Raw genomic sequence first — 23201 nt, 5'->3', positions numbered from 1 at the left:
ATATGATTTGTTACCATGTCAGCTGCTAGGGTTTTCTTCCTCTACGGCCGGGTCTATTGTATTTCCGATTTTTCATCCATTTTTCAAACTATTATTGAATAATTACTTTTGTGGTTCTATAAGTGGAAAAATTAAAAAATTAAAAAATTAAAAATTAGGATGACTTTTCATTTTACGTTTTTGCCCTTTGCATTAATTACTTTTTTAAAGGTAAAAAGTCTACTAATGACACTTTTTTATGTCCTTCCAAATATTTACTTTTTTATCCTTCTTTATTTTTTGGAGTGTGTGAAACGAAATGAAACGTCATTAGATAGAAGAATTTGCGAGTAATTTTTAATGATATAAAGATATGTCCCGAATATTACCACTACGTTACCAGTATTCTTCTAAAATTCCAATCTCTTTGGGTGTGTGGTAACTCAATGGTTTTTGTTATCATATCGACGAACACGGCTTTTTGTGAACTAGCTGACCTTTGACTTATTTGAGTTAATCTATAAAGCTCGAGACCAGCTGTAAATGTGACAACGACTCTTTTGTTAGATTGATCGTGTTAGCCTCTAGACCAACCATGCCTTTGGGATTGGCCTTTGGTCGAACCCTCGAGGGTTTTAGCTAACTTGACCTAGTACAGTAAAATAATACGTGCGACTGCGGAGATTTGACCCTCTAACCTTTTAGTTGATAATATAAGTCGTAAAATAAAATAAAAATAATAAAGAAATTAATTTATAATTTTAAAAGTTTAATGAGATTTTTTAAATAAAAATTAAGTTCTAAATTATTTATTCTCTGAATTAACTATTTGAGTCCTTCCCAAAAAAAGAAAGGGTTTTCATTATTTGAATATAAATATTCTTGAAAAAAATATCTCCCAATCGCCATTCGTGAAAGTGACAACACGCTCCAAAATTTCACCTTTAGTTTTTGCTCGTGTACACCACGCGCAATTGAGGCGAATAATTTTACCTGGAGCTGACAACGCCGGCGAACTCTTTTCTGCCTCTTCGATTCTGATTGGCTCTCCATCGTACTATCTGTACGGACTATGATGACGCGTTAAATACTTTATTTATTTTTTAAAATATTATTTCTCTCTCTCTCTCTCTCTCTTCTGTTCATGAAATCTGATGTTTTCTCTCTCTTACTTGACTTTATTTCCATTTTAATCCCTTTTTATTTTCCCTCCATTTTTGTAGCTTCTCAATAATTATTTTTGCCAAGAAATAAATTATGTTTTTTTTTCCAACCATAAAAAATTAAAAAATATATATTCATAATTTTAAATATTAAATATTCACATGTTGTAGTGCATCATTAACGTTAGTTACAAATATAAAATATTGTATTTTAGAATTTACGGAACACCTAACTAAAAAAATGTCAACCCGGCATACCAACCCAAATTATGAATTTTCTAAAAATTCAACTCAACCTTTATCAGAAAAAATCTAACCTAGGTCATATCAATGCTCATATTGGTTACGACGATAACAGCCTAAGCTCACCGTTAGAAGATATTGTCATTTTGTACTTTATCTTTCGGGCTTTTCCTAAGAGTTTTAAAATGCGTCTACTCCACACACCTTTATAAGGAATGTCGTTACCATCACTTTCGAGACTCAACATCCTCTGGCTATGATATCCACAGTTAACAGATATTATTATTTTTTTTTTTTAAATAAAAAAAAATTTATAGAAACGTGGGTCGGCTATGGACATGTATTTTATTTTATTTAAAATTATATTTTAATAAATTGCCCTTTTTCTGTTTGGGGTTTTCGGATTCGTGCCCAACTTTTCCTTTTTTTGCTCTCTTTCCCCTTCAGCTCTCCCCAGCTAGGGTTTGATGGGTCATGCCTTGTTTGGCTTCAACTCAAACCCCAAAACTCTTCCAGTTTTCCATTAATTCCAGTTTACGTTTCGGCTTCATCCAAACACAATCTTATCTCCGGTAACCACCCCACTCCGGTGAGATTTCTGCCTCCGTTTTCTTGTCTGGTTTCATCGGATTCTCCTTTTTTAACCTTCTTTTCTGGTTCAGAACAATGGTGAGAGGCAAAACTCAGATGCGGCGGATCGAAAACGCCACAAGTCGCCAAGTCACGTTTTCGAAGCGCCGCAATGGGTTGCTCAAGAAGGCCTTTGAGCTCTCAGTGCTCTGTGAAGCTGAAGTGGCCCTCATCATTTTCTCTTCTGCTGGGAAGCTTTGTGAATTTGCTAGCTCAAGGTCCGGTATTATGCATTATTTACATTTCCCCCCCTTATTTTACTCATATTTACCAAATTGTTTTGTCTGGTTTGGTATGAGCTTTGAGGGACCGTATTTGGACCCAATTTGTACCATGCAAGTACTGCAATAAGGGTCTATTTTTTCACCTGGCTGAGATTAGAGAACGGTCGAGAGCCGGGGTTTTAGTTAACCAAATATGTTTCGTAGGATTGTTCATCTGACCCGAACATAGGAGTGTTCATATAACCTGAACGTAGGAGTGTTCGTATAACCTGATGATCCGAACCTAAGATTGTTCATATGACCTGATGACTCGAACATAGGAGTGTTCATATGACCTGATGACCTGAACATAGGAGTGTTCGTATGACCTGATGATCCGAACCTAGGATTGTTCATATGACCTGATGACCCGAACATAGGAGTGTTCATATGACTTGATGACCGGAACAAAAGAGTGTTCATATGACCTGATGGCCTGAACAAATGAGTGTTCATATGACCTGATGACCTGAACAAATGAGTGTTCATATGACCTGATGATCCGAACCTAGGATTGTTTATATGACCTGATGACCTGAACATAGGAGTGTTCGTATGACTTGATGATCCGAACCTAGGATTGTTCCATATGACCTGATGACCCTAACATAGGATTGTTCATATGACCTGATAACTCGAACATAGGAGTGTTCATATGACCTGATGACCCAAATAATCTAGACTACCAACCCTAAACGTACATGTTGAGTTGAGTTAGATTCTTTTTTTGTTTGTTCGTTTGGATCGGGTTGAATTTTTTGAAGATTGAAAATTCGGTTTGGTTCGTAGGTAGGAGTTGACCCAACCAATCCAATAATAGAGATATTAACCCGACCCAACTTTATTTTCAAGATTGTTATGAAAATTAAGAATATTTGACGTTTGTAACCGATGTTAGTGACTGATATATATTTTATATTTGAATTTTATGAGATTTTAATTATTAAAAATAATTAAACAAAATAGGTACCTTTTAATATTAATTAATCTCATAAGGTTTAAAATTTAATTAAACATATATTATAATGTCAGTTGGTGTCGAGTCACCTTCATTTATATCACTATATATATATTTTATAATATGCTGAAAATATTGGATAATGTGGGTAGCCTATGTATGGTTTGGTTAAAAGCTATGGTTTTATTTTATGATCTGTGCATGTTTATGTCACGTTTATCTTTATTTTAAAATTCATCTATGAAATTTAGTTTTTATTATAAGTTCTTCATGTTCTTAATTTGATTTTTAAATTAATTTAATAATTACGTAATTTCTTATGCTTCAGCATGCAGGCCACAGTGGAGCGATTTCAAAGGCATACAAGGGAAACCCATCATCTTGAACGTTCTTTACCTCATCACCATGATCAAGCTGATGAGGTTTGTTCTCGTTTTAAAATGTCGTTTTTGAACGTCGAGGTCTCGATTTTATTATGATTTTAATAAAAGTATTGATAGAAACAAGTACGTAGAATTCTATAATCGTGAAATTTATGTGAGATGGAGATTCGAATTTCTGATCTTTTAGTTGAGAGTATAATCGTCAGTTGATTAAGTTACATTTAGGTCGAGTAATTACAAATATATAGGTTTAGATTCTTAGAAATGTGAGTTCGAATCGTACGAGGTAGCTCACGTACGGTTCGAGAGTCGAGCTCGAACACCAAGACTTAGGTCAACACTTATTTGAACCTAATTTCATTTTATATGTTGTTGTTAGTGTGGTATATCTAGGACGGACAGCTCTCTACATTTTAGGTCTCTTTGGATAACCATTTCATTTTTTAAAATTATAAACACTAATTAACAAAAATATCTCTAAATTTTGTAATTTATCTAAAACAATATTCTTAAAATTTCAATAATACCCTTAAATTATCAAAATAATTTAAAAAATCTTTAGGTTTTTTTTTATGCAAATCATTAATATTTTAGCTCAAAAATACCTTTTTTAAAGCGTTAAAAAATTTTAAAAAATAAAAATTTGCATGGAACTCTTACTAATATAAAAACGTTAAAATTTTAATTTCTTAATTTATTTTTAAATTTCATTAATATTTTTTAAATATAATATTAATCTTCATAGTATTTTTGAACTTTAAAAAAAAATTAAGGATACTTTTGAAGTTTTGAAAAAAATTCAAATGTACTAATAAAATTATCTATGGACCGTAAAGTTATTTTTTAATTTTTTTTTTTTTTAGAGTTTTAAGGGTATTTTTGAGTTTTCTGTAAAGTTTAAGGGTATTATTGAAATTTTTGAAAGTTTGAGGGTATTTTTGAAATTACCGAACACCAAAGGTATTTTTATTAATTTTTAAAATGTATAAATATTTAAAAATTTTGGTTAATAATTCAAATAGGAGATTTATATTTTATTTTCTGTTTGGTTTAGGCTGCAAATTTGTTGAAGGAGATAGAGTCACTTGAAGTTTCAAAGAGGTACTATTATCTCATTGGTTTGACTTTGGCTGTTTGACTTTGACTTCAAATTTTGACTTTTAATCTACTAGGAAATTGTTTGGACAAGGTTTGGGATCAAGCTCTTATGAAGAACTTCAACAAATAGAACAGCAGCTTCATAGGAGCTTAGCCCATGTTCGAGCTACAAAGGTTCTAAATCTAAACTATATGTTATAAATATCTTAATTAACCCACGATTTGTTAAATTCCCTAAATCTAGGCCCTTTTCAGCAATTTTTTAATTAACCCACGATGCTCGATTCTCGAGATTCACGGGTCGTCTCGAGAAGACCTTCGATTTGAACCTTCACAACAAACTGTTGTGCAACTGCCTCTCACCCGTGTAAGAAAATCATTCAATTCACGTATGGGTCTGCCGAAAATTTCCTTTCCCCTTACCATACTTCAGCTTGGTCCAGTCAGTGATCAAATTTCAGTTGATCTCTTTGTTTTTACGTTATATCTCTTAACTCAAGCATTTACTCGTCTTAGGGTTAACGTGGAGTCAATCGGGATTCATAGAACAAAAGGAGTAGAAACATTCAGAAATATGGTCTCATTTTTTACATCCTCGTACCCCTCCCGTGTGGTGGCATGGGGTGAAAAAAAAGAAAGAGAGAGATGGGGTTTCTCTCGGTTGACCAATTTCTTGGAATCCGAGGAAGATCTCTCTCTCTACGAGAATTTTTATGAAAGTTTTTCATTTGCTTCTCTTCGATGGAACCTTTCGTCTCGTTTCGAATATTTAGTAGCTTAAAACATTTGAATCTCGTGTTCATTAAAACCAATGAATCATATAGCTTAAAAGAGTTGTCTAGTAGGATCAGTTGCTCGATAAGATTGATTAAGGTGGATTTGCCGTTATTCCGCTAAAAATAGTGATTTTTTTTAATTAATATATTTTAATTTTTTTTATTTCAGCATGAGGCTTACAAGGAACAGATTGATCAACTGAAAGAAAAGGTTAGTAAATGAAAGCTTCAAAAGTTTATGGTTCCAATGGATTATGATTTTTTTATTTAATAAAAAAAAAAAAACAGGAGAAATATTTGGCAGCTGAAAATGAAAAGCTAGCTAAAAAGGTGAGTTGTTTATTATTTATTTTTTGAGCTCAATCAGTATATATCTTATTTATTGCTATTTTCAAAGATTTAGTGACGGATTTTAGGGTTATAAGACAGATGAAGTGAAATGCATTTTCTGATTCAGTATTTGGTTCAACTCGAGCCTCGACGATCACTAACTCAAGTAGGAGAAGTTTCACCGAATCTTGAAACCAGCTCGACTTTCGACGTTGAAACGGAATTGTTCATCGGGCCACCAAAGTCGAGATCGAAGTGACTCCTTTTTTCTTTTTTTTTTTCTTGCAAAATTGTATCCAAAGTTCATAATAATTTCCCAAGGAAAAAGAGGGAAATGGCTGGCCTTTGTTTTCCCCTCTAATACATTTTCGCATTATCATTAATAATAAGAATATTGTAGATATTTAACTATTTAATTTATACGATAAAGTTTCATTCGCGGGAACTAATTTAATATTTAAAATTACAGAGACTAAATTTTAATTTAATAGTACGTATTTTTTTATTTATTTATTTTTATCGAACGAGGTTTCCAAATAAAATATTCATAAAAAAAAAATAATAAATTAACATATACTAAATTATCAAATTATAAAATATTATTATAGTTTTATTATATATCTATGCTTTTAATGATTACTAAAAGATGATTAATTATATCATAATCCACTTATTAATTTAAATAATGACTCTTAGTTTTTTTAAATTTCGATGTCATTTTTTATAGGCATTGCAGTCTATTAAATAGCGAGTCGAATAAGCTATTTCTAAAATGTTGAGCCGCGTCGGAACTAAGTCGAAGAGTGCATCGACGAACAAGTTGAGAAGAGCCGTGATCGGGGAAGGAGCATACATTTGGCATGTGTGTCGCTTAGGGAATGCAAATTGTTGCTCTAGTTGAGGCACGAACTTCGGGGTGGGTTTATAAGAGTTGTGGGTCGGTTCGAGCTGATTTCCTCTTTTGGGGCGAACCCAAATGGGTGTTGCATGTGGGGGCAGCGATGCATGACACTTAGGTAGATGTGCCCTCGACTAGAAGGCTCCGGCGCAACTTGTGTTCAAAAGATTCAGTGGTTCGTGGGATCTTGCAATTCATACTAAGTATTTGTTGCTGAGAGTCGTTGTGAATAATATGACAAGAATGTTTTGCTCGTTGCACACTGAGACTTGTTGATTAGATTTTTCGCGGGTAAATTATTTCCATTCAAATAATTTTTATTAAATAATAAATTCAATTAAAGTTATAGTTGATAAAATATATATTTATTTACATTTTAATATTTAATTAAAAATTGTAATAATTAGTTTTTATTATTGTGAAATTTTCATCGAGGACTTAACAGTAACTGGATTGAGCCCTGATTCTCGAGGCCCAAGATGCGGCCTCCGGGCCTCGCCTATAAACTGCAGAAGCTTCCAGAAGTAGCAGAAAATACAGACACAGAAATGGCGGGAGAAGCAGAAGCACCGAGGAGAGCTTATGGCGCTCCTCCAAGAGCCCCTCATGCGCCTCCTCGTCCTCGCTTGGAGCCAGTCGATCGCGAGAAGGTATCTCTTTCTTTCCTTCTCATCTTTTACTTTTAGGGTTTCTGTCCGTTCCATCATCATGTCAGTTTTAATTTTGGTGTTCATTAGCTTGTTTTTGAATCCATCTTCATCTTCAATCGGTTTCTCGTTTCTTCGTTCTAGAACGCTATAGAAATTGCATTATTCTGATGATGATTATTTGGAACTTTGAGTATTGCCTTATTCTGGCTTAACGATTCTGTTTTACATCGATAGCTATGTAAACATAGATAGCGTGTTTGACTTTCTATACTGAGTCATTTTACTTCTCTTCTTGCAGACTTGTCCTTTGCTGCTTCGTGTTTTTACGAAGGTACGTTGTATTTTTGATGCTGGCCTTTTGTTTTTATGAATTGTGTTACATTTTTGTGCAAAGTTGGAAGTGACTAAGTACCCGAAAGCAAGTTTGTTTTCTAGATTAATCCGTTAAGTATGAAATGAAATTCGTTGGACGCGGATTTTTTGTGTGAAATATTCATCTGTTTATGTCATTGTGGAGACCGATAGGATTTAGGCGTCGGATGAGAGGATAATTAAAGCAGATTTCTCTGGTGTTGCGTTTCTACATTTAGGTTATGAGGCATATCATATAGCTTATTGATGATCTACTCTCCTGGTTCTAAGTAATGCCACTTATTGGATTAAGGAACAGTCATTATTAAATTGAAATTTGCGTTAATTGCAGATTGGGAGTCATCATTTCAATGAAGACTTCGCCGTGAGGGGCAAGGAGCCGAGGGATGAGGTTCAAATATATACCTGGAAGGATGCTACTCTTCGCGAGCTAACTGATCTGGTTGTGTTTCTCATCCCTTTTCAATCATTTCTCCTTGCACGCTTCGCATGACGTAATTACGAATGATCTATATCATTTTTAGTTCATGTTTTTTTGTTAAATGCCACACTGTTTACCTTACTGCTGTCCTTAAACTTATGTTGTGAGTTTGTGTGTTCGTTTTTTTTTTCGGGGGTGGGGTCACAGGTCAAAGAGGTAGCTCCAGAAGCCAGGAGAAGAAATGCTAAACTATCTTTCGCTTTGGTGTATCCAGATAGACATGGCCGGTTTGTTGTGAGAGAGGTACCTCTCTCCATTTCTGTGCTCTCTTTCTTCCACTCTGACTTGAATGCACACTTTTATTTATGTTTTCAGGATGTTACATTGGAAATATTCATGATCTTTCGCCCTTTTTACTTCGTTGAGTTTCGATTATATGAAATTGAAGATGTAAGTTGATTAGTGGTAAAATCATCAGTTATTACCAAAACTCTGCTAGAAATTACCCAAAACCCATTAATTGTCCTAGAATTCGTCCCACTTGGTACTCAAAATCTAGTCTTAACATTACTGGAATTTGACCAGAAAAAAACTTGAATACTTTTAACATGTTCAAGCATCAAGGACCAAACAGCAAACAAACCTAGCCTAGAGAAATGCTTATCTACAAAATCAGTAATGTGTTGAACTACAAGAATGCCATAAATGTCAAAGAAAAAAAGACAACTGAACTAAGGGAGGAGATTGAAGTTATTTATTCTAGTGTTGAATTTGACTAAACTAAATCTGGAAATACAAAATAAATATTTCCCTATTGAGTATTATGTTGACAGATGTTATGTCTACGACTTGTTTGATCGTGACAATACTTTCAAACTGGAGTTTTCCCATAGTCTTAAGAAGTTTGTAGCGCTCAGTTTTGTGAAAAGGTGGGTAGTTCTGATTCTAGGACATGTATGAACACATCGAACGGGCTTAACTAGTGCCTACGTTGCATATTCTTGCACGGCTGTGATGGATAAGCTGCCCATTTAATTTCATTTAGTGCTTTTAAAGGATCACTTGCTAATTACATGGTTGTTGAATGAAATGACACAAAATCTTCTGTACTAAACACCCTTTCTTCATGCCCTGCCAGTTTGCATTTTCCTTCACTGCAAATACCTCTGTATATCTGCTAGGTGAATCGAATTAGATTGACCTATTTCTTAAAAGAACATAAAGTACGATTATAAACAAAGGTATGAAGAAAGTGAACTATTATACGAGCCTCCGAGTAATACAGATTCTGTTTCTTTACGTGAAGGTTGGGAAGACATTCTCGTTCGGAAATGGACGATCAGATGATAACTTAGCTTTGGCAGAACTTGGTTTTCAGGTAAAACAAACATGGGTTTTGTTTTTTGCCATCTCATTCCCCTCCTGTATTTTGTCGCGTACTTACGACACTTTTTCCCTGCAGATCGGAGATTACTTGGACGTGGCAATTATATAGGGAATTTTGTCGACCCGAAAAGGTCTCGTGATCCTTTTTCCTAGTAAAGAACCAAGCTTCAATGTCGTAATGTATAATTCCATAATGTGTTTGGAAATTGTTTACATGTTTGTGTTGTGTTGTGTTGTTCCCTTGGTCTTTCAGGTGGAATCATGATAGTCATCTGTCTTGAATATGAAATCAATTGAGGAGTATGTTATTCTGTTTTACATTTCTTCAGATTAAACACCTCGTCATGAATGTGACATCAATTTGCCATTTTGGGTACAAGAAGCCCATTTGATAACACTAGGAAATTAGTCTCTTGCTTGCTAGTTTAGTCTTATTTAGATTGTTAAGAGTTGTATTTTATTTTAGAACAAAGGGTTTCTTTTAGTTTAATTTCGCCCGATATTCGAATTCAATAAAAATAACTCAATTCAAAATTTTAAATCATACATCTTTTTTGGGTTAATATATTTTAAATAACCCAATCACAACATTATTCCAAGTCAAATATTTGAATTTTTCACCTAACTTGCTAATTCAATTTCCTGCATTTCTCAAAATTAGTTAATATATATTCAATAATCATTTTGAGATCAATTAAAAAAAATATTGTTTACTACTTGTGTATAAAACATGTATAATTAATAAAAGTGTTCTTCAAAACATTTAAACTAAAAAAAAAAGGAAAAAAAAAAACTTAAATTATTCATTTTAAATGGGAATTTATTAATATTTTGTTAAAATAGTGTTTTTGAACTTAAATTGTTTTTTTTATTTATTAATATCCATGAAACTTTTAAATAATTTCAAAAATATTTTAATTATTAGCCTAGAAACGAATTCATTAGTATTATATTTTAAAAATATTTATTAATTTTGAAAGAAAAATACTTTTAAAATTAAAAGAAAAAATGATGAGAAATAATCTTATATCTATAGGTGATATCTATTCATATATTGTCGGTAAGAATTTTTTTTTATAATTATAAATTAATGTGTATTTTTTAAACCTAGTATTAACTATGTATATTTTAATTTTTTAAATGTTAGTATTAATAAAATTTATTAAAATTGAATGATATTTTTTTAAAGTGGAATAATATTTTAATTTCAATCTAAAACTAAGTCCAGCACTATTTTTCAATTTTTTTTTAATATTTAAAGTTATTGAATTTGTTTTGGAAGTATTTTTATTTAATTAGCCTAGAAAATATAATTAAACTTTACAATTTAACCACAAAATAATTATTTTAGCTTTTTATTGAACCGGGAAAGAGCGGGAGATTTCTAAGAGAGAGAAAGAGAGAGAGCAAAGAAAAAACGGGAGTATAAAAAGCACCGGCGTTCAGTTTCTGGTCGCACTTCACAGAGATGTTATTCGATAGCGACGAAACTTAACTGAAAGATTCCCTTCTTCTGTTACGTTCGCTCTCTCTTTAACCTGTTTGCGCGACGAAATTCTCCTACCATTCAACTGCAATGCTCTTGGATTTTTGATTCTTGGCGTTAATTCTCTCCGTTTTTTTGCTCATCGTCAATGGCGCTGAATAAAGGATCGGTTTCTGATTTGGCTAAGCACGAGGATGAAGGAGTTAATGGCGGTGCTGGAAGATATAGGTTCTTTTTGGCTCTTCTCGTCCTCCTCTCCGCTCTTGCGCCCTTGCTTTTTGTAGTCGTCAGCGGCTTCTGTACTACTGGTGCGTTTCTTCACCTACTTTGATCTCTCCGTGTGGTTTTGGAGAATGAATGCTGTGTGGTTTTTACTCTGGATCTTTATTTGTTAGATCTGTAGTCATTTCCTTTTTGTTTTTCTCAGTATTAGTTGAAAGCTTTAGTTAATGTACTCTGTTATATAATGTTTTCTCGACGGAACCGGAAAAGCTACGGCCACTTCAGAGTTGGAGTTTAGAACTGGCTCTTTCACGAGAGATTGTTATTTTTATTTATTTATTTGAGAGCAAACTATGTATGGTGTTCGCTTCTAGAATTTGAATTATTGTCTGAATTTGAAGGGATTACGAAACAGATCAAATTGTAGTTGAACTAGAATTCCTTATTTTAAGCTTAACACCGCATCATGCGTCGGAAATGATAATCGCATTGCAGGAAGTTCGCTCAGACTCCGATAAAATTGACAATGTATAGCACTCATGTTACGGACGTGTCTTTGTGGCACAAAGATGTATTTGGCGTCATTTTTTTGGATTGTGTTTCTTACTTACATTGTCTCCGCGGCAAATAGAGTGGCTCCGGTATATGAGAGAGAGGAAAAAGAAGTACGAAGAGCAAAGAATAAAGAATTAAAGAACAAATAAATGAATTTGTTAGAACGATATAATTGTAGCCTCTGAACTTCTTTGTGTAAGGAATTTCCAATAACAACACACCATGACTCTGATCTTCCGGTTTTTTCCTGTAGCATCGACTACAATATTATGGACTCCGGACATGTTTCCTTAAAGTTTTTCGTGTAAAGGTTGGCTGAGCCAACACTTCAGAAATCAGCAGGAAGGTCATAAGCTTGCCCGCCTAAGTCTGTAGAACTGCAAGATTGACTCTCATGGATATGACCAAATGTGATTTAGTTTAGTTGGAGATAATGAATAAGAGAAGAGCATCATGGAAATACTTACCTCACTTCTTGTAAATGAATTAGTGTCAAACTAGAATAATCAACTACAGCAGTAACTCGCACTAAATATGTGATCCAGCCTGTGCTTCAAGTCGAAGCAGGGAGAGATCTAGTCTGGCGTTTACTTGATAGGAAGAAAAAGTAAGCACATCTAGTCTGGCGTTTTCCTTGATATATGGGTCTTGATTCTTGAAACGAATCACAAACGAGGAGCTTAGTCCCCCTTTTATCACAACGTACGAACATTATGTGTGTTCTCGTGTGGTTTGAGAGACATGTTTATTTAATATGTTCTCGTGTGTTTCCTCTGTTCTTGCTTTATTCTTGAACAATATCATAGCCTATTTATAAATTGTATGGTATACCAACGTGTTCTATCCTTGTGATGAGGTGATTTTCATTTGTTCATTTATTTTTTTGCTTAATTTGTCATTACAATTTCTGCAGGTGAAGGGGTTGCTTCAAATAGTCCAAGCAAAGGGGTAGGTTATTAAAACGTTCTCGATTCTGAACTGGTTATTGTATATTGTGGATTGGAAAAGAAAAATTGCCAAAAACTTGTTTCGACTCTTTCTGGTAACGTGCAATTGTATGTCAGTTACCCTGCTCGATTTCTTCACATCCGCTACTTTTAATCCCTAAGCCATGAGAACTTTAAAATTTAGCAACTGTTTTCTGTGTGAAATAGTTAATTACAATACTTCTGCAGGTTCTTGATGATATTGCAGCCCGCACAAACAACACAGGAACTATTAATATCAAGTCCAAAGAGAAAAATAATTTGATCCTAACATGGAAATTGGTTGGGGTGGACGCCGCAGTTGTTGCGATTTCCTTAGTAAGTCGACAACTTCACTCTTTTTCTGGTACAATCGACTTTGCTCTTATTGAGTCGTGATTTACTGATTCTGCTTGTAGCCAAGCCAAACGGCTGTAGCTCCGAGAAGTGGAACCCACCAGATGGAAGGCAACTACTCTCTGGGTGGTAATCCTAGAACATCTAATGTTTATGATGGATTGCTTGCTTTTGTTTTTCCTTTTCTTTTATTGACGCAGTTGTCTTTTACATGTTCTCATATGCAATTTATCAATTTGCTCGCGCTCCCTAAAGCAGCCAGAAGGGTAATAATTACTGACTATATGTTTCAATACATAATTTCTATGTTGAAAAAAAAAAAAATTGGTCCAATAGGTCCCTTGTTTGGATTGAGATGGAGGACATGGATATTTGGCTTTGCACATTCTCGACCTTATTGACCCTCCGCCCCCGTGATTCCTATTTTGTAGATAGTAAGAGAAGAGCGATACGAAAATCAATTGGTGGAGATGGAAATGGTTCAGCAGGATGATGATACCATTGTAAAACTTGAGAATGCTAATATGCAAGCCTCTGAATTAGTTAACTCCTCGATTCTTGAAAAATACAGTACATGGAAGAAGGAAAATGGAAACAAGAACCGAGTTTCAACCATACGTCTAATGCGAGACCAGATTATTATGGCAAGAATATATTTGAGTGTATCGAAAAAGAAAATGAAACAGGGGTTGCGTCAACAGCTCTTAGTTTGTCTCAAAAGGAGTCGTCGTGCCCTAGGAGAGGCAAATGTTGATGCTGAGTTGCATTCCAGGTAATAGAACTTGGTCGTAGAGTCTGTTGAGAATTATTGGGAGTGCGTCCCGGTTAATTTAGTAGAAGATCATGGGTCTATAAATGAAGAATACTATCTCTATTGGTATGAGACATTTTGGAAAAGTCCAAAATAAAGCCACGAGAGCTTATGCTCAAAATGGACCATATCATACCATTGTGGAGATCCGTGATTCCTAACCGAGTACACATCGTGATAAAATGTACAAATTCCATGCTTGTCATTTCTTTTCCATGATGATCATAAGGATTCTTCTCATGTTAAACCTTACATTGTTTTGTAGTGCGCGCAAGAGAATAAAAGAAATGGCTGCTGTTCTTTCCAAGGCGAGAGATGAACTGTTTGATTGCGAGTTCGTGACCAGGAAATTGAGAGCAATGCTTCTAACTGAAGAGGAAAAGATTAGAAGGTTGAAAAGGCAAAATACATTTCTCACTCAATTGGGAGTTAAGGGTATTCCAGGTGGTATTCGCTGCCTGTCCTTGCGCCTTACCGTTGATTACTACCTTCTGCCTCCGGAGAAGAGAGAGCTCCCTAAAAGTGAAAACTTGGAAAATCCAAAACTTCACCATTATGCGCTCTTTACAGACAACGTGTTGGCTGCAGCAGTCGTTGTGAACTCAACCGTAATGAATGCTAAGGTGAATTCAACTCATTAATTTAGCGCTTTATTCATGAAAATTGAATTTTTTTAATACATATAGTTGAGAATGGTTGAGAGGGGTCCCACGTTGGCTAATTAAGTGGACGATCATAATCATGAGAGCTTATGTTCAAAGTGGGAGTCTCACGTTGCCTAATTAAGAGGGAATCTCACAAGTAAGGAATACATCTTCATTGATACGAAGTCTTGAAAAATCAAAAGCAAAACCATGAGAGTTTATTCTCAAATTGGACAATATCATACCATTGTGGAGATTTGTAGTTCCTAACATGGTATTAAAGTCATGCCCTTAACTTAATCATATCAATAGAATCCTCAATTTTCGAACAAAAAAATTGTGAGCCTCGAAAGTGTAGTCAAAAGTGACTGAAGTGTCAAACAAATAGTGTAATTTGTTCGAGGGCTCCAAAGAAGGAGTCGAGCCTCGATTAAAGGAGATTGTTCAATGGCTCTATAAGCCTCAGGAGAGGCTCTATAGTGTACTTTGTTTGAGGGGAGGATTGTTGGGTGCGTCCCAAATTGACTAATTAAGAAGATGATCGTGGGGCATTGGTATGAAGCGTTTTGGGGAAGCCAAAAACAAAACTATGAGAGTTTATATTCATAGCGGACAATATCATACTATTGTGAAGATTCGTAGTTCCTAACATGTATCACATGCGTGAAAGATTATGGTTAAATTTTATTTCCGTGTTTACATTGTATTCTAACGGAGGCATATTTCCTTGTTTGCAAAACAGGATTCCTCAAAACATGTATTCCACCTAGTTACTGATGATCTCAACTATGGAGCAATGAAAATGTGGTTTCTCTTAAATCCTCCAGAAGAAGCCACGATCCACGTTGAAAATTTAGATGAACTAAAGTGGCTGAACTCATCCTATTGCCCAGTACTCCGCCAGCTCAAATCTGCAGCAATGAGAGAATATTATTTCAAGGCAGGACGTTCAACCACTGGTTCATCTAGTGCTTCTAGTTTGAAGTACAGGAACCCAAAATATCTCTCAATGCTCAATCATCTAAGGTTCTATCTACCTCAAATTTATCCCAAGTTGGATAAGATTTTATTTCTGGACGATGACATTGTTGTCCAGAAAGATTTGACTGGGTTGTGGCTCGTGGACCTGGAGGCAAAAGTCAACGGTGCCGTGGAAACCTGTGTTGACAATTTCCATCGTTTTGACAAGTACCTTAACTTCTCAAACCCTCATATCGCTAGGGAATTCGATCCGAATGCGTGCGGTTGGGCTTATGGAATGAATATATTTGATCTCAAGGAGTGGAAGAAGAAAGATCTCACTGGCTTATATCACATCTGGCAGAACTTGGTTAGTCTTGCACCCATATCTTTTATTTATTATTTTTTTTTCTAAACATTTAAGGATATTAATGTTACATTTATAGGTAATTTTTTAAACTTGTTACTAATAGTTTATCTATAAACTAACAATAATTATATATTTTTTTTTTTTGAAGTTTTTAAAAAAAATTTAAAGGGAGCTAATGAAACATTTTAAAGTGGAGAAATGAGTTTTTCAAACATTTTTCAAAGATCGATGATATTTTTAATTTTTTTTTATTTTTATTGAAAAAGGGATAATTTTATTAATTTGGCTTAAATTTCTTTATTTGCAATTTGTTTACAGAATGAAGAAAGGCTGCTTTGGAAGCTGGGAACATTACCTCCAGGTTTGATGACATTTTACGGGCTGACATATTCCCTGGAGAAGTATTGGCATGTGCTTGGTTTGGGTTACAACCCAAATATCAACCCATCGGACATAGAAAATGCAGCTGTTATTCACTATAATGGCAACAGGAAGCCATGGATGGAGATGGCCATTACGAAGTATCGCCCATACTGGACAAAGTACATTGACTACGACCATCCTTATCTTAGCCACTGCCACTTCATAAAATGAAACTAAGAATTGAATGTGGGCACTAATCCCCTCTCAACCCACAAAAATAGCCTTTAAAGCAAAACTCCTTCCTGGCAGTAACCAGAGCTTCAGAAAGAACCTGGAGAATCCGTAAATATTAGCTCTCTAAAAAAAGGTTGAATTGAAAAATAAAGAGGAAATTGCACCTTTAATGCGAGAGAGGAATTGGGAGTAGTGGGAGTTTAGGGTTTAGGAAATGAGATTATTACCTAACGCCAAAACTAAATAAATAGACAATATAAGATTTATATTTAAAGTGGACTAATCTTTCAAATTCCCAACTGGAATTTTAAAAGTTACTATTATTCTTAAAAATTAAAACTATTATTTTGAAATGGTCCCTAAATCTTTTATGCTATTAAATTTCGTCCAAATTCTTACTTAGATTTTTTTTTTTTTTTTTATTAAGGAAGAAAATGTCTAATGATTTTTTAAAAACTTTCGAAGTATTTGAGAATTTTTAAAAGAAAAAAAAAAAGCAAATTTATAAAGTTTTAGTTGTCTAAAAAAATAGAAATAAAATTATTGTGAATTATTGAGAAAAATGGTATCACTTTCACTAATAAAATATATTTATATTTTTTTTTTGGTCGTGCATCCTTTGAAAGGAACCATTATTCTGCTAACTTGGCGCTCTCTTTTGCCTGACCGCGCGAAAAATTTGTCTCTGCGTTCTTCATTCTTATTATGCTCGTTATCGTGATCGTCGATCATGGCGCTGAAGAAAGGATCGACATCTGGTTTGGCCTAGCACGAGGACTATATAGGCTTATGGCGATATCGAAGAATAGAGGTTATTTTTTGTTTTTGTCGTCGGCCGAGGCTTCCTCGTTGCTGGTTCATTTCTTCTACTTTTAATCTTTTGTGTTAGTTTTCTCTTTAATTTCATCAGCATAAGCATAGATGGAACGTCTTAGTTAGTTTTCTTTCATACTTTAGATTGAGAGTTGAGATCTGGCTATTTCACGACGAGCTTCTAGTTGTGATTAATTCTTTGTTTGCATTAAATAAGTGTAGTGTAGTGTTTGCTTCGGAAACCTCTTGTCCGAAAATGAACAAAGGGATTACGAAACAGAAATTTTAGTTGCAGTAGAATTTTTATGAGCATTTGGCATTTTCATTGCATTGCAAGAAGTTGCTCCCAAAGTGTTAAAATAGATTTGGATAATATGTTATTATTTCTTTGGATCCAATTTGTTGCTTCATCTTCGTGTTTCTATGACAAATTACTTGTGTGCATTCGGTTTCAAACTAGATAGAATGATCAAAGAGTCATTACCTCTCCTTGAGGAAACCAAATAAGTAAATTACTCCAACTTTTTGTTAGTCAACAGTTTATCACAATACCGCGGCTGTTCTTTTGTACTATTTTTATGGTTATTCATGGTAGATTGTGCTCAAATATTTGTCGGTAGCGATGATGTATTTTAATCATGATATTTTTTTCACTGAATGAACAGGATTCTTCATAACATGAATTATGAATTATCTTAATCTAGAGGATAAAGTATTTGGATTACGACCATCTTCATCTGCGCCCGTGCAACTTCATTAAAGGACCTGGATATAATTGGATATAATTGCAGCTTTCAGGTTTGTGTCTCCCTCTCCACGTTTAAATTGCTCAAAATGGGTTTACTGCATGACATGGGGCTAGGGATATAACGTCTACGTGGATTATATATTATCTATGTTGTTCTTGTCGTCCTTTGTGACTTGCTAGCGTATAACATTTTATTTCTCAAAATGCTTTTCAAAGTGTTTTCAAAAACTTGATTTAGCCCTGTTTTGTAAGCATTTTCCTAGAACGGAGATGAATGTTGTGAAATAGATCCTTTGTCATTAGTTATCTAAATTTGAGTTGGTGAATTATTCAAGGGTGAGTTTGGATCGAGTGTGATTACAACAATTGGTATCAGAGTCAAGCCAACTAATAGAGTTGGAATCAATAATCGTGTTCGCGATCAAGCAATTAGGCTAAGTCCCATGTCAACAGTTTAGTTGAGATTTATGAGCAAATATTATACTTGAGGAAAGTCCACTACACTATTTGGTATCAAAGCTACAAAACTAGGTAAGTTCAAGCATGGGGACAGGTCAAGTGGCTTTATATAGCTCAAACAACTAATTTATAGACATTACAACTTCGGGAAAAGTTAGAGCTTTGAATATCAACCCAATAGAAAAAAGAGACAGAATACTAATGCATTGGCTCTGTCGTCAAGTTTTTGGAGTTTCCCTCTTTTCTCACCAACCCAGCCTCCCTCAGTAGAAACTTGGCTGCACAACAACTATGTTAGGATCGATACCAGTTGTTATCTCTTATACCAATTGTTAGGATCGCTCAACAACGCACACTCATCAAAATGAACACAAAGAACAAGAGAGAGAAAATACAAACAGGTATATTGGCCAAAGGTTTTATATTGATGACTTCAGGTATGGTAGAGGGGAGAAAGTACCTCGAGAGCTCGAGAGCACTACCTAATGGGTATATATATATATGGTTTCAATTTACTAAATATAGCTTTCAAAGATTTAAACATATAATCTACCAAATATATCCCAACAAACTAATTTACCGAATATCTTCTAAATATATCTGATCTAGCATCAGAGTACATGTTAGAAAACACTCATACAACTAAGAGAGGCAATAAACCAACATCCTATTATTCAACTAGTTACAGAATACATATATAGACAGAATAGCCACCTTAACCGTTAGTAACCACCCTTAACCGCTAGTAACCACCTTTAACCGCTACTAACTACCCTTAACTGACATACATTGAAATACAAACAGTAAATTAGATTAATTACGGTTAATACAAGATTAAATAAACTAACAGTACATATCCCACAAACTAATTCACTAATTCAGAAAATCTTCAGAAAATCCTACCGCCATATCAGCGACATCTTGAGAGAACAAGTTTCCTGCATAGGCAATGGCCACCCCACGCCGCCGTAATTCCAGCAAGTCCAAGTGATCAACCCCGACGCTGGAAGTGACGACGAGCTTGAGCGAGGGGAGGCAGTCGAGAATGGGGGAGGTGAGTTTGACACCACCACCTCGGCAAAGCAAGGCTCGGACGGATTGAGCATAGGAGGTGAGGAATTGGGTTAGGGTGAGTTTGGAAAGCCATGGTTTGAGGAAATGAAATCTGTTTGGGAATTGGGATTCCAGACATGAGAATACCGAGGGGGGTTCTAGAACTAACACTTGAGGAAGCTCATTGGTCTGTTCATCTTCGTGTGCCATTTAAAAAGAGTATATTTCAGAAAGCTCTCAGTAAAGAACACTGAGGCAACTAAACAGCTGAAAGTAAGCCAATACTCAATAAGATAATTACAAAGAGAACAAAAGACTGTAACAAGTACCAGACATATAAGACATATGAGCAGGCCTCATATTTAGTCCAGGAAGAAGAATCTTCTTCAATTCCAGATCCACACCCACTCCGGCCGCCTGTAAGAATATTTAAAACCACAATCAACTAAGAATTTTTTATTTAATTTATAAGTTGGACCATCGTTATCAATAATGGATGGATCAAATAGCTCCACGCCATGGAATTGATAACTTATTCTACAATCATTTGATCCATGACACCATTTTAATGTCACCGCTAGCGGGCTTCTCCTTCCGGGCTTCCCCTCAAGGCTTTAAAACGCGTATGCTAGGGGAAGATTTCCACACCCTTATAAGTGGTGGTTTGTTCTCCTCTCCAACCAACGTGGGACATCACAAGACTACTCCCTAATAATATTACATATAAGTTTAGTTTATAAAGATGTGAAAATCTTCCTCAGTTCCCAGTAAGCGCATTTTAAAACCGTGAAGGAAAACTCGAAAGGAAAAGTCTAAATATGACAATATCTGCTAGCGGTGAACTTGGGCTCTTACAAGTAGTATTAGAGCCTGACATTGAGCGTTGTGCCAGCGAGTATACTAGGACCCTAAGGGGGTGGATTGTGAGATCTTACATTGGTTGGAGAAGGGAACGAAGCATCCTTATAAGAATGTCGAAACCTCTACCTAGTGGATGCGTTTTAAAACTTTGAGGGAAAGCCTAAAAAGAACAATATCTTCTAACGGTGGGCTCGAACGGTTACCAAACAAACATCTCATCATAAATCATGAGAGAAAACACATAAAACTTCAAGGATGTTTAGTGAAGTTAGAATTCACCAATACACAGCAAGTTACCTCTGTCATTAAGTTTTGTAGTTTCCCTGTTGAACTCAGCTAGCTGCACCTCAACTAATCCACATACGGAGACACCAAAGGTTTGTTTGAGAAGAATGCCTCCAAGTTCCCCAACGCCAATTGAGTCAATCCCACCATAGATTCAGTTGTTAACACAGCAACATGTGGCGACAACACTACATTATCAAGATTAAACAGCTCTTTAGGAATTTCAGGGTCATTCTCAAACACATCCAGCCCAGCTCCCCTAATCTCCCCTTGAATCAAACATCGAATCAGCTCCGTCTCGTCGACGATCGCCCCTCGGCCGACGTTGATTATCACTCCATCTTTGCCTAACGCAACCATCACCTCCCTGTCGATCATATGGCGGGTTTCGGCCGTTAAGCCACAACAAATGATCAGGGCCTCACAGTTGGCTGCAAGTTCATGTACATTGGAATAGTAGGAGTATGATACTAATGGCTTTTTGGTTCTTGAGTTGTATGAGATTCTGCACCCAAAACCCTCCAGCCGTTTGGCTACTTCTGTGCCTATTTTCCCCAATCCAACTATCCCAATTTGCTTGCCGCTTAACTGTGAAAATTTTAGAACATCCAAATTCAACTACACCTCTTCCATAAATCAGTCACATCATTGAATCTATCTGTTACTAAGATGATTGGAAATGAAGAACAAAAAACAGGAATTAGCAATTAGATTAAAGCCATTGGACCTTTAATGCGAGAGGGAAATCCCGTTGCGTAGGCCAAAGCCCTAGCCTCACGAACCGATCTCCTGCCGACACATTCCTCAGAACGTCGATTAGTAATCCCACCGCCATGTCAGCGACATCTTGAGAAAACAAGTTTCCTGCATAGGCAATGGCCACCCCACGCCGCCGTAGCTCCGCGACGTCCAAGTGATCGACACCGGCGCTGGTAGTGACGACGAGTTTCAGCGACGGGAGGCAGTCGAGAATGGCGGAGTTTACTAGAAGACGGTCACCTGGAACAACGAGCATGGCTGGGACGGATTGGGCATAAGAGGTGAGAAATTGGAGTAATGGGAGTTTGGAATCCCATGGTTTTAGCATATGAAATCTGATTGAGAATTGGGATTCCAGAGATGTGAAAATCGCGGGAGGACTTAGAACCAAAACCTGAGGAAGCTCGTTGGGTTGCCTTCCGACCGCCATTCTACTTGCTCGTAAACAATAATAATAATAATAATAACAACAATAAAAGAAGCCGAATTCCCTTTAGCTGATTGGGTGAGGGAGTAATGGATTTTTTTTTTTTTTTAGGATCGATACCTGCTGTTAGCTCTGATATCAATTATTAGGATCACTCAACAACGCACATATTCCATCAAGATGAACCTAAAGATCAAGAGAGAAAATACAACGAGGAATGTTAGGATCACTCAACAACAAGCACAAACACGTTCAAATAACAGGAGAGAGAAAATACAAGGAGGAATGTTAGAATAGCTCAACAACAACGCGCACACACACGCTCAAGATGAACATAAAGAACAGGAGATAAACAATACTATCAAAATAACATAAAAAACACGAGAGAAAATACAAAGAGGAATGTTAAGATAGCTGATGGCTCAACAACACTCAATGTGAACACAAATGAACTCAAAGAACATGAGAGAGAAAATACACAGAGAAAATTGGCTCAATCAACCCGGCACACTCATAACACAAAGAACATGAGAGAGAAAATACATTGGCAGAACTCGGATACATTTTATTGAGTACAACTTCCAAAGATTTAAAACTGTATAATCTAATAAATATAAATTACGAAATATCTTCCAAATATATCACTGCCTTTCAAAAAAAGATATTTTTCTTGAATTTGGTGAAATTATGACAAGGCCATATTCTCTTGGAATCTCCGATCTTTGGACGGAATCAAAATAGGTCAAATTAGTTGTTTAAAAAATACTTTTCATATATATATAATTATTTTATTACATTAGTTAAATTTGAAATAATTTATTGTGGTTGGTTTGTTTTATTAAATCAAATTATTTGTTATATTTGAATAATATGTCTTACATTTGAATTTATTTAGTAATCAAATAAATAATTTGATAAATTTATATAAACTTTTAATAGTAAATAATTAAAATGAAAGAATTAATTATATCATTATATCATATGACTTTGGACGGTGAAAATCTCACATCGGCTAATTTAGGGAACGATCTTTATAATCAAGGAATACCTCTCTATTTGCATGAAGCCGTTTGGGGAAGCCCAAAACAAAGTTATGAGAGCTTATGCTTAAAGTGGACAATATCATATCATTGTGGAGAGCTGTGATTCCAAACATAGTATCAGAGTTATGCTCTAAACTTAGTCGTGTCAGTAGATTGGTAAAACGTCGAACAAAGGACTCCAAAAGAAAAAGGAGTTGAGCCTCGATTAAAGGGATTAGGGGGGGGGGGGGGGGGGG

The 23201-nt window shown here is 35.3% G+C and overlaps 4 protein-coding genes across 12 annotated transcripts; 3 read left to right on the top strand and 1 right to left on the bottom strand.

The window, feature by feature from the left end:
• Positions 1-1797: 1797 nt before the first annotated feature.
• Positions 1798-6226, top strand: LOC111448338 (MADS-box protein SOC1-like). Of its 5 annotated transcripts, none has more exons than XM_023087859.1 (8): positions 1798-1974; positions 2048-2233; positions 3565-3658; positions 4674-4720; positions 4792-4891; positions 5663-5704; positions 5782-5823; positions 5951-6226. In XM_023087859.1, the coding sequence occupies exons 2-8, from the start codon at positions 2052-2054 to the stop codon at positions 6080-6082; spliced, it is 639 nt and encodes a 212-aa protein (XP_022943627.1). In that variant the 5' UTR covers positions 1798-1974; positions 2048-2051; the 3' UTR covers positions 6083-6226. The 5 variants fall into 5 exon arrangements, with proteins under 5 accessions (XP_022943627.1, XP_022943656.1, XP_022943646.1 ...); XM_023087888.1 differs by having other exon boundaries at positions 5923-6077; XM_023087878.1 differs by having other exon boundaries at positions 5919-6077.
• A 944-nt stretch (positions 6227-7170) lies between these two features.
• LOC111448519 (histone deacetylase complex subunit SAP18-like) lies at positions 7171-9945 on the top strand. The gene is made up of 6 exons (XM_023088180.1): positions 7171-7371; positions 7670-7702; positions 8075-8185; positions 8372-8467; positions 9471-9542; positions 9627-9945. Exons 1-6 carry the CDS (start codon positions 7201-7203, stop codon positions 9657-9659), a joined length of 516 nt encoding a protein of 171 aa, XP_022943948.1. The 5' UTR covers positions 7171-7200; the 3' UTR covers positions 9660-9945.
• A 1061-nt stretch (positions 9946-11006) lies between these two features.
• LOC111448488 (polygalacturonate 4-alpha-galacturonosyltransferase-like) lies at positions 11007-16523 on the top strand. 4 transcript variants are annotated; one of them, XM_023088159.1, is made up of 9 exons: positions 11007-11344; positions 12727-12761; positions 12989-13117; positions 13198-13261; positions 13394-13401; positions 13567-13907; positions 14212-14569; positions 15333-15920; positions 16239-16523. In XM_023088159.1, the coding sequence occupies exons 1-9, from the start codon at positions 11185-11187 to the stop codon at positions 16512-16514; spliced, it is 1959 nt and encodes a 652-aa protein (XP_022943927.1). In that variant the 5' UTR covers positions 11007-11184; the 3' UTR covers positions 16515-16523. The 4 variants fall into 4 exon arrangements, with proteins under 4 accessions (XP_022943927.1, XP_022943921.1, XP_022943913.1 ...); XM_023088153.1 differs by having other exon boundaries at positions 13391-13401; XM_023088145.1 differs by having other exon boundaries at positions 13198-13264.
• A 3328-nt stretch (positions 16524-19851) lies between these two features.
• On the bottom strand, positions 19852-21944 carry LOC111448505 (glyoxylate/hydroxypyruvate reductase HPR3-like). Of its 2 annotated transcripts, XR_002711445.1 has the most exons (3): positions 21464-21944; positions 20749-21324; positions 19852-20007 (listed from the first exon to the last, which is right to left on the bottom strand). XR_002711445.1 is itself a non-coding variant. In XM_023088168.1 (2 exons), exons 1-2 carry the CDS (start codon positions 21923-21925, stop codon positions 20803-20805), a joined length of 984 nt encoding a protein of 327 aa, XP_022943936.1. In that variant the 5' UTR covers positions 21926-21944; the 3' UTR covers positions 20640-20802. The 2 variants fall into 2 exon arrangements, 1 of the variants encoding a protein (XP_022943936.1); XM_023088168.1 differs by lacking the exon at positions 19852-20007 and having other exon boundaries at positions 20640-21324.
• Between the last annotated feature and the right edge of the window lie 1257 nt (positions 21945-23201).

This window comes from Cucurbita moschata, unplaced genomic scaffold, assembly GCF_002738365.1.
Source record: "Cucurbita moschata cultivar Rifu unplaced genomic scaffold, Cmos_1.0 Cmo_Scf00001, whole genome shotgun sequence".
Taxonomy (NCBI): domain Eukaryota; kingdom Viridiplantae; phylum Streptophyta; class Magnoliopsida; order Cucurbitales; family Cucurbitaceae; genus Cucurbita; species Cucurbita moschata.
Note: the sequence above shows the minus strand (reverse complement) of the source record. Positions and strands in the feature narration are given on the sequence as shown.

Bases quoted from the DNA above. Each gene is read 5' to 3' on its own strand.
- LOC111448338 (XM_023087859.1), top strand. From the start codon at position 2,052: ATGGTGAGAGGCAAAACTCAGATGCGGCGGATCGAAAACGCCACAAGT. The intron at 2,234-3,564 runs GTCCGGTATTAT...CTTATGCTTCAG, and splicing joins TGTGAATTTGCTAGCTCAAG to CATGCAGGCCACAGTGGAGC. The intron at 4,721-4,791 runs GTACTATTATCT...TTAATCTACTAG, and splicing joins TCACTTGAAGTTTCAAAGAG to GAAATTGTTTGGACAAGGTT.
- LOC111448519 (XM_023088180.1), top strand. From the start codon at position 7,201: ATGCGGCCTCCGGGCCTCGCCTATAAACTGCAGAAGCTTCCAGAAGTA. The intron at 7,372-7,669 runs GTATCTCTTTCT...CTCTTCTTGCAG, and splicing joins AGCCAGTCGATCGCGAGAAG to ACTTGTCCTTTGCTGCTTCG. The intron at 8,186-8,371 runs GTTGTGTTTCTC...GTGGGGTCACAG, and splicing joins TTCGCGAGCTAACTGATCTG to GTCAAAGAGGTAGCTCCAGA.
- LOC111448488 (XM_023088137.1), top strand. From the start codon at position 11,185: ATGGCGCTGAATAAAGGATCGGTTTCTGATTTGGCTAAGCACGAGGAT. The intron at 11,345-12,726 runs GTGCGTTTCTTC...CAATTTCTGCAG, and splicing joins CAGCGGCTTCTGTACTACTG to GTGAAGGGGTTGCTTCAAAT. The intron at 12,762-12,988 runs GTAGGTTATTAA...ATACTTCTGCAG, and splicing joins CAAATAGTCCAAGCAAAGGG to GTTCTTGATGATATTGCAGC.
- LOC111448505 (XM_023088168.1), bottom strand. From the start codon at position 21,925: ATGGCGGTCGGAAGGCAACCCAACGAGCTTCCTCAGGTTTTGGTTCTA. The intron at 21,325-21,463 runs GTCCAATGGCTT...AAATTTTCACAG, and splicing joins ATTTCCCTCTCGCATTAAAG to TTAAGCGGCAAGCAAATTGG.